General features: G+C 49.2%; 4 protein-coding genes across 4 annotated transcripts; 2 read left to right on the top strand and 2 right to left on the bottom strand.

Annotated features, from left to right (window-relative positions):
* Nucleotides 1-276: 276 nt before the first annotated feature.
* F5147DRAFT_654971 (uncharacterized protein) lies at nt 277-678 on the top strand (the record flags this gene model as incomplete). Its single annotated transcript, XM_041433923.1, has 2 exons — nt 277-387; nt 442-678. 2 exons carry the CDS (start codon nt 277-279, stop codon nt 676-678), a joined length of 348 nt encoding a protein of 115 aa, XP_041290188.1.
* A 676-nt stretch (nt 679-1,354) lies between these two features.
* On the bottom strand, nt 1,355-3,318 carry F5147DRAFT_580899 (MFS general substrate transporter; the record flags this gene model as incomplete). Its single annotated transcript, XM_041431573.1, has 10 exons — nt 1,355-1,538; nt 1,588-1,728; nt 1,783-1,899; nt 1,948-2,331; nt 2,390-2,524; nt 2,573-2,659; nt 2,765-2,854; nt 2,904-3,011; nt 3,069-3,088; nt 3,139-3,318. 10 exons carry the CDS (start codon nt 3,316-3,318, stop codon nt 1,355-1,357), a joined length of 1,446 nt encoding a protein of 481 aa, XP_041290187.1.
* Nucleotides 3,319-3,677: 359 nt separating this feature from the next.
* F5147DRAFT_707191 (uncharacterized protein) lies at nt 3,678-4,685 on the bottom strand (the record flags this gene model as incomplete). Its single annotated transcript, XM_041438056.1, has 1 exon — nt 3,678-4,685. One exon carries the CDS (start codon nt 4,680-4,682, stop codon nt 4,068-4,070), a length of 615 nt encoding a protein of 204 aa, XP_041290186.1. The 3' UTR covers nt 3,678-4,067.
* Nucleotides 4,686-4,898: 213 nt separating this feature from the next.
* Nucleotides 4,899-6,038, top strand: F5147DRAFT_762472 (uncharacterized protein; the record flags this gene model as incomplete). Its single annotated transcript, XM_041440589.1, has 6 exons — nt 4,899-5,141; nt 5,211-5,279; nt 5,337-5,408; nt 5,471-5,689; nt 5,737-5,787; nt 5,844-6,038. Coding segments are annotated over exons 1-6 (690 nt in total), but the record flags the coding sequence as incomplete, so codon positions are not given.
* Nucleotides 6,039-9,096: the final 3,058 nt, after the last annotated feature.

The following is a 9,096-nucleotide window of genomic DNA, read 5'->3' as shown; positions in this document are numbered from 1 at the left end:
GACCCAAAGACAACTCATTTCCTTTTCTTGATCAAGGTAGGTGATTTCGGAATCATACTCTACGCTTCATCATGGTTTTTCAGGCCATCACATTGTTCAATACCAATCCTTGCGAACAGACCATGCTGCCTATCCAAGAGTTAGCTGCTCGTCCCAATGCCGATCCTCTCGCTTGTCGTGTCGTGGAAGTGAGTGTGATACATTCCGTTAATATCATGTTCGTGTACTCACCGAATTTCTTAGGCGTATATGCAAGTCCAGCTTGGGACCATTGCCATGGATGGCGCGCTTCACAGAGATGCTGCCGGCCACTTTACTGCCGCGGTCAACGCTGGCGCTTTCTTTTCAAAATTGGACATCCATTCTATGTACGAGGACTTTGTTGTGGTACGTTGATATGATGTAACAATCTGATTCATGCTCAACTGCGTGCTTGTGCAGCTTTTCGGCTGGGACCTCAAGTCCTTGTGGCAAACCGCAAACCAACAACGCTGTCACGCACTTGTTCGGGCAGGTAAAGTTGGGGCTACCCTCGAAGCGTATCGATATATGATGGACATGAGTGACGAACCCACGAAGGCCATCTTCCGTGCTTGGGTTCCTGGCAAGTCTTCTGCGTGCCATTCATACTACAATTCTCACTTATGTGTCCCTCAGCTCTCGATGAAGAATAGCTAAATGTCCACAAAGGCGTTGCCCTCGCAACGAGTACTATTCCAAAAAAAACCAAACTATTTCTATGTAGAGCGCTATATTCGATAAACAATAAGTACTTAAGTACTCGGAACATCCAAAACTTAGATAAAAAATACCACAATAAAAACCTTCCCGCTTCCTGCAGAATAGTAAAGAGCAATGGAAAAGGCATCCTTCGTCTGTCATTATACCAGCGTGCAACATACCGGAGTTCCGTCACTGCTGATGATCTTGTCAGAATTCAGACATGAGATGAGTCGATCGGCAGGTTCTTATGTCTCCGCACATGCGAGGTGTAGCCACTGAATGATATTCGAGGACACTTCGAACATTTTCAGTACATCATTCAGTCGGACTATAGTAAATTCAGGTTCGGTGATAGATATAAAATCGTCAAGGGATCAAGGGATCAAATCGTACACTCGATATCAATAAAACCATCATTTAGCACGCGGAGCTATATCACAGGATTAGCGGAAGAAACTGTACTTATGGAGAAGGCCACCTACACATTCACCGCCCTCGCGATCTGCTTGTCGAGAACTTCACCTGACAAGGGAGTTGATCACTTGATACCAAGACATCTCAGTTAACCTACTACACCTTTATCCAACACAATAGAATCTTAACCGATCACCGCCACCTTGATCAACGAGTGCTATAAGAGATATCTGAAGCCTTTGAGCAGCCCTAGAGCCTGCTCTTCAGCTTCAGCAGCTCTATTGCACCGTGACAGGTGCCCTCTAAATACCCAAAGCATCGCAATAGACATGGTGCTTGTCAAGATGCATATGAGAAACGAGTTCGCGTATGATGGCCCCCAACGGGACGGCCAAAAGTACCTGCGACATATCAGCGGCACCACGGAGTAAGAGTAGGCTATGAACTGACGATGAACCGATGTAGCCAAGTGATGACATGGCATTGATTAATGCGATGGCCGCAGCGCGTTTCGACTGTGATTGGGAAAATGTGTTCATGACCCAGGTCAAAGACACGATATGTGCAACTGGGGCCTGAGCCATAAAGAATCTTCACAGAAAACGTTGAGATTGTGGGATCACGAGACGAGGAGAAGGTTCATACAGGGACAAATATCGAACAGCCGCATTCATAGTAGAAGTTGCAATCATGAACCCAACGATGGCGACAAATAGAGGGCTAGCGATATGCCAGAAGCGATCGCCAGTAGCATCGGAGTGCCTTGGCCATTGTTAATTCACCATTCCGGACTTTCAAGTAGATACTGACCTGGCCACGAGAAACAAGGTTGCAGTTCCCAAAATCCACGGAGGTGCACACAATAAGAGGGTTATAGTCGAGTTGTAACCCATCGTAGCAGATAGTGTCGGGAAAAAAATGTAGAACGACAAAGAAGCCTCCATCAAAAGAAGGGCAGCGCCAAGCCACCATACCCTCCAATCTGCAAGTGCATCGACAAGGCCAGACCAACCCTCCACAGGCGCGTCTTTGTGCTCATTTGCGACTGCAACTTCCTCCTCCATCCGTCGTTTGGCCAGGGCCTGTTCATCAGGTAAAAGCCAAACACTGGGCGATGACGGAAAGTCTGGTAAAATCCAGATTGCAGACACTGCAACAACAATTGTCAAAGTCCCCTCTATAAGGAAGAGCCACCTGCAGCAGCACAATCAGAGCGATTCTACTTTGAAAGCATACATATTTCGCCTCTTACCTCCAAGCCGCAAAACCTAGTGTACTATCTAGGCTTCCCAAGATCCCTGATGCAAAAAGAGCACCAAAAGCATTGCTAATCGAGGCGCCGCAAGCAAGAAGTGCTGTCCGTAATCCTAGTTCGTTGCGCTTGTACCTAGAAAAAATTCAGGATATGCTGTTCGGAGGTATTGGGCAACTATACCATCGTGAAAGAAGGAAAATAGCCCCAGGAAAAAATACTGCCTCAACAAATCCAAGCATGAAGCGCAAGATAAGAATGGCATGATACCTAAAGCAGCGTTAAGTCAAGGCCGGCAAAAGAATGGATGCTAACGTTTGTGCTACGCCTTTTCATGACCCTCGTTAGGCAATATCGATTCAGTGAATGGTGTACGTACCGATGAACACAGTGATAGCACCCCATATTGCCATGCAGTTTGAGAGGTACAGCGATGGCCTCGTCATACGGTCTAAGAACATGTTGCTGTTGAATTCTCGGATGGGCCACGGCAAGATAACGTGCTGATACATACGAAGGAGCTTGCGTCAACAAATACCCCACGTAAAAGATGCTCATGAGCGTGTTAAACTGATTCCCCGTCATACCAAGGTCCTCCTCGAAACCACGCAGCCTTGCAGCACTATTTCAACCGAGAGGTAATTGAACCACACTATTCCAATCGCGAGTTCGTACGTACGCTGCATTAGTGCGGTCCATCTATGCAAGAAATTAATGCAATAGCAGAAATACTAGATACACCGACTCACACAGTTCATGATGTACATCAGAACAAGGAAGGCAACTCGAAGGTCTAACTTGCGGAGAAGCCTCTTTTCCACTACCTGCCTGTTCTGTTCATCGTATTCAGGAAGCACGGGACTATCACTGCTGTTAGAGGCACCATAGTGGGAACTGTTGCCAGCACTGAGCAAGGGGTGATCTGACATTCCTATGGAGCATCATGCATTACTGACAGCCTGAGTACCGACGTACCTACAAGTGATCATGTGATGATGCTTACCAACTACGTCCCGGGACGACGTTTTGATCTGTTCTGCACTTAGCGGCTAGCCTACCTCAAGTAAACATGCACTGCTTGTAGTACACAGCCCAAGGTATCTGTTCGCACTTTTATTTTTCTTATCGAACTGACATCTACTTGCTTACCAAATTTGTGCACCATGCAACGTGGCACTTTTTCCTCGAGTGGTGACGTCACTCAAGGAAAAAGTGCCACGTTTTTCATCATGTGACTGCGGGGCCTCTAAAAATAGGCCTGCGAAAACCAGACAGTCCAAATCTTTGACTTTAACTTGGACTCGACTTTCGTCATGGACGAGTCAACGCCTCCACCGCCAGATATCGACGCATACCCACCCCCACCCCCACCATCAGCACCAACAGACACACCAACAGATTTATTGAAAGGCGTGGTCGGGAAAAAGGTCTAGCGATGTAGAGAGGGGCTGCAATGGTGCTGAGGTGCGCAGAGGTACACGACATCGGATCTTGGCTTTGAACGTATGCAGCAGAGGAGGCAAAGGCAGATGAGACTTGGTATCCAGTTGAACCAGCGGCGGATTGAAGTCCTCGTCGCATGGGGTGAGCTGCCGTTTAACTTGAAGCGCCAGGACTTCTTCGAGATCTAGCCCGCATACAAGCAAGGTGCACGAGTTTCCACCAGAGTGTTCTTGCATTATCGGTGCTTCGTTGTTTGAATTGACCGTCTCAGACACGAAGATGAGCACCGATGTAGGCAGCCTAACGCTTCATATATCGTGTCAGCCACAGGAGACACGTATGGATTCATAGATGGAATAGAAACATTTGTCCCGCGTAAGTCTTGTAGCATCAAGATATCTGCGTCAAAGATATTGATATAAAACTTTTCATATATTGTGCTGCTGGGCTTCCGTCCCATTGGATCATCTTTACTCGAATTCTCTCTCCTATTGTCTGTAGATTGACGAGGTAGTCCTATGGGATGGAAGTTCATTCGTTGTACCTGACATTCGTCAGGTGCTGGTATGCCGGCAGGGACGAGCGAACATTGCTTAAGCCTGGTTCTGGACCCAAGCATGAGGAAGCGTCTTAGTTTTTCAGAAGAAACGTATCGAATTGGTTTTCCAAGGGAACAGAAGAAGGCGATCAAGTACTTTAGCGAGAACGATATCATTCTCGAGTACGATGCGTTAGTTGTGTAATCCGGTGTGGGGAAAATCAGAGAGGTATTTGCGAGTGGGGTTACTTTGGGAAGGCGGTTGTGCATAGAGAGCGAACCTTGAATAAATGATACACGAAGAAAAAGCATATGACTCATGCGAATCGTAGCTAGGAGTATTGAGCATCGCAAGTTTCTATTTTGGTAGTGGGATGGCGGTAGTTTGGCACTCATTAGGCTTTAACTGAGGGGAGAACCCAGTGGTGTGATGTGAATGCACGCATCTGGTACGCGCTTTTTGTGAGTGTCACGGACGGAGACTGGAAGTGTACCTGTAGACATGATCAAGACAGGGAAAGAAGATAGCGCAGCGGAGCCATAATTAGATCCGGTTTGGACCGGACTCAGGCTTATTCGACTAATAAAGTATCTGCCTCGAGCAAGCCTTGAGGCGTGCCATAATGGTTTTATATAAATGATGTGGGCCCATATTTTACTTGTTCCCACTGTTTATTGCAAATCGCGATGACTCCGAGGAAAGGCAACTCATCGAAGGGTTCAACTCAAGAAAATCACACATCTAGTCAAGCAACAGCTACTGGAAGCTCGGTACGTGGCTTATGAGGATCACTTTCTTTAGTCCACTCCAAAACTGACATTGACATATCCTTCGTCTAGCATCGGCCCCGTAGCTCAATCGGTCAGTTTCTGAAGAAGCTCAGGGAAGATGCGAAAAAGTTGAAGCCGGTGAGTTCACAAGAATGCATAACGAGTCTCCTGGAATGCGACTGAGATTGCAACAAGCGCTTGAGGGATTCTCGCAGCCTTAGCCCTGCTCCCCTAAGTGATGAACCTTTATCGACCCCGAACACCGAGGTAAGTCCTCATACTTGCCCTTTAGTCTCTGTCTCTAAATTTTGGTGTTCGTGCACGTTCAGGCCGCTCCGTCTGTTGTGGAAGGGGAAGCTGATACCGAATCGGCACTTCAGGATGCACAAGAGGATGTAAAGCACATTCATCTACTTTCGGGACCTGTGACAACTGCGGCGTCTGTTACCAAAGGTGCACAAGAGGATTTGCATGATGCTAGCAGTTTCCAGGAGACGTATCTCCAACCCCTCAGGATATTCGACGATGTCATTGGGAAGATCGCGGATGTATGGGGTTTCCTTTCAATCGGAACCGAACTAACCTAGTTCTACAGCTACATCCATATGCAAAGATGGCATTGGGCGTGTTATCTTGGACAGCCAAAGTATGCTTTCTTTTGATCTCTTCCTATCTCACACCACTCATCAATCATCTGTGCAGATTATTCTAGCTCAAGCGGATCGCGACAAAGAAACACTTGCACTTCTCAAGAAGTTGTGTGACATTTACGACTTCATGACACAAGACGAGAAGCTTAACCAAAAACTGTCTATGCGTGCTATTAGTGTCCTCGGAAAGATATCTAAGCAGATCCGTGAATGCGCCCATTTCATTAGCAATTATTTGGAGACTAGCAACTTTTGTGAGTGTCACTCGCTGCTGCGCTCTGTACCTTCTCAAGCTTCTACCATCATCACAGGGAAGAGACTCGGAAAGAACGTCGTCTCAGAAACGACAGATACGATCCAAAAGTACAATGACGTGTTAAATAGTCTCATGCAAGACTTCCGGGACCAGGTTTTGCACGATATAGCCATACATGTCCACGATACAGGTGAGGATTCGGACGTCCTTGCAACTTGACATATATTCATATTTTTTCAGAAGAAATACTGGTGCTCAGTGATATGACCTATGCAGAGTGCGCGGGACTAGATAGTAGGAAAGAGTGCCTTGAAGGAACGCGCACGGAAATCCTTTCCGAGATCACGGATTGGGTCAGGAGCACTGGGGACGACGTTCCACGCGTGCTGTGGCTATCTGGGCCTGCAGGCAAGGGAAAATCGGCGATCGCCCACACCATTGCTAAGTGGTTCGACGACGTGGGGGGGCTTGGTTCTTGTTACTCTTTTGACCGCGAGCGAGAAGCAGATCGTCGCCACGAAAAGATCTTTTCTATGATTGCGCGCGACCTGGCCGACCGTGACCCGCAGATGAGGCGAGCATTGGCAGATGCAGTCCAAAAAGCAAATTCGCTAAAGAAGACCGCGGATATCATCCAACAGTGGCAGAAACTTCTCATTGAACCACTGAAGAAGTCATCTGGGTCGACTAGAGAACCCATCGTGATCATGATCGATGCGCTGGATGAGAGTGGTGAAGCAAAGACACGGAGAGACCTCCTCCATATCTTAGCTGACAAACATAAAAAATCCGGCATTTCCAGAATCACAGACCTCCCAGACAACTTCCGCTTCATCGTGACCTCTCGCCCGCTTGATGACATCAATAACGAGTTTCGCGGTGTTCGACATATTCGACCGATGTCGATGGATGATATCCCACCAACATTCGCAGAGCGCGACATCCGTGCTTACGTGTCCAACGAGTTGGAAGACTTGGATTTTCAGGACAGAGAGTTTGCAGTCCTCGCTGAGAAAGCTGATGGACTTTTCGAGTGGGCGCGTCTCGCTTGCGAATACATCAAAGAGTCCCATACTGGGCTATCTCAAATGGATTGCTACGAGGCTGTGGTGTCACGTGTTTCCACTGAGCGAAGCGTGCTGTTGCACGATATGTATCGCCTCATTCTAACAGATATCATGCACAGGGATACATCCACCAATGTCCAGCATTCACAGAAACTGCGTTCGACTGCGCCAGCAAGATTTTGCTCGGTGATGGCACAAATACTAGGCACAGCTGAGCCTCTCACTTTAGCTTCCCTGAACGCCATGAGGGACCATTTTCCAAACTCAGAGGATCATCTCGACGTGGGGCTTGTGGTAAAAACCATGGGCTCCCTCCTCAGCGGCACCACCAATGCAGATTCCCCAATTCGACCCCTTCATGCATCCTTCCGCGATTTCTTGACAGACAGATCATCCAGTCAAGAGTTTTTCGTCGACGTATCGATGGCGCAACGCGATCTTGCATTTGCGTCACTCCGAGTAATGAAACATGGTCTTTGCTTCAACATCTGTGATTTAAAGTCGTCGTATCTACCTAATAGTGAAGACCCCGGACTGCAAGAACGAGTCAAAACATGCATCCCCCAACATCTGTCGTATTCCTGTCGATTTTGGACTTCGCACGTACTAGACACAACTTTTGACAAGGAGCTCGCGAAAGAGATAGCATTGTTCTTCGAGCACGAGCGGGTCTTTTTCTGGCTCGAGTCACTGGCCCTGATCGATACGCTTAGCAGTGCAGTTACTGCCCTTCTGCTCGTTTGCCGCTGGCTAAAGGTCAGTACATTACTACGGAAGGTCAGATAAAAGCGCTCATGTGCATCCCCAGGACCATTCCGAATTCGCAAATGTCTCATCGACTGCAATGGACGTACAGAGGTTCATTCAAGTCTTCGGCAGCATGATTCTTCACAGCACACCACATCTATATGTATCAGCACTCCCGTTTTCGCCTGCCAGTTCTCCGTTGTGGAGAAAGTTTTGTGCACGATTTCCGAATGTTCTTCATGTGGTATCCGGACGTGATACGGACTGGCCAGCTGCTCAGACCTTGCTCATTGGGCACACTGATTCAGTCAACTCGGTCTCGTTCTCGCCGGACGGCACTCGCATCGTCACCGGTTCTTGGGATCACACCGTTCGGCTGTGGGATGCAGGGACGGGGAAGCCAGTGGGTGAGCCCTTGCGGGGGCACACTGATTCAGTCTACTCGGTCTCGTTCTCGCCGGACGGCACTCGCATCGTCACCGGTTCTTTGGATCACACCGTTCAGCTGTGGGATGCAGGGACGGGGAAGCCAGTGGGTGAGCCCTTGCGGGGGCACACTGATTCAGTCAACTCGGTCTCGTTCTCGCCGGACGGCACTCGCATCGTCACCGGTTCTTCGGATAACACCGTTCGGCTGTGGGATGCAGGGACGGGGAAGCCAGTGGGTGAGCCCTTGCGGGGGCACACTGATTCAGTCTACTCGGTCTCGTTCTCGCCGGACGGCACTCGCATCGTCACCGGTTCTTTGGATCACACCGTTCGGCTGTGGGATGCAGGGACGGGGAAGCCAGTGGGTGAGCCCTTGCGGGGGCACACTGATTCAGTCAACTCGGTCTCGTTCTCGCCGGACGGCACTCGCATCGTCACCGGTTCAAGGGATCACACCGTTCGGCTGTGGGATGCAGGGACGGGGAAGCCAGTCGGTGAGCCCTTGCGAGGGCACACTTCTTCAGTCAACTCGGTCTCGTTCTCGCCGGACGGCACTCGCATCGTCACCGGTTCAAGGGATCACACCGTTCGGCTGTGGGATGCAGGGACGGGGAAGCCAGTCGGTGAGCCCTTGCGAGGGCACACTTCTTCAGTCAACTCGGTCTCGTTCTCGCCGGACGGCACTCGCATCGTCACCAGTTCTTTGGATCACACCGTTCGGCTGTGGGATGCAGGGACGGGGAAGCCAGTCGGTGAGCCCTTGCGGGGGCACACTGATTCAGTTGAGTCGGTCTCGTTCTCGCCGG

The sequence above is a fragment of the Suillus discolor genome, assembly GCF_016758755.1.
Source record: "Suillus discolor strain FC423 chromosome Unknown F5147scaffold_47, whole genome shotgun sequence".
Classification (NCBI taxonomy): domain Eukaryota; kingdom Fungi; phylum Basidiomycota; class Agaricomycetes; order Boletales; family Suillaceae; genus Suillus; species Suillus discolor.
This window is presented reverse-complemented; position numbering and strand designations above follow the sequence as displayed.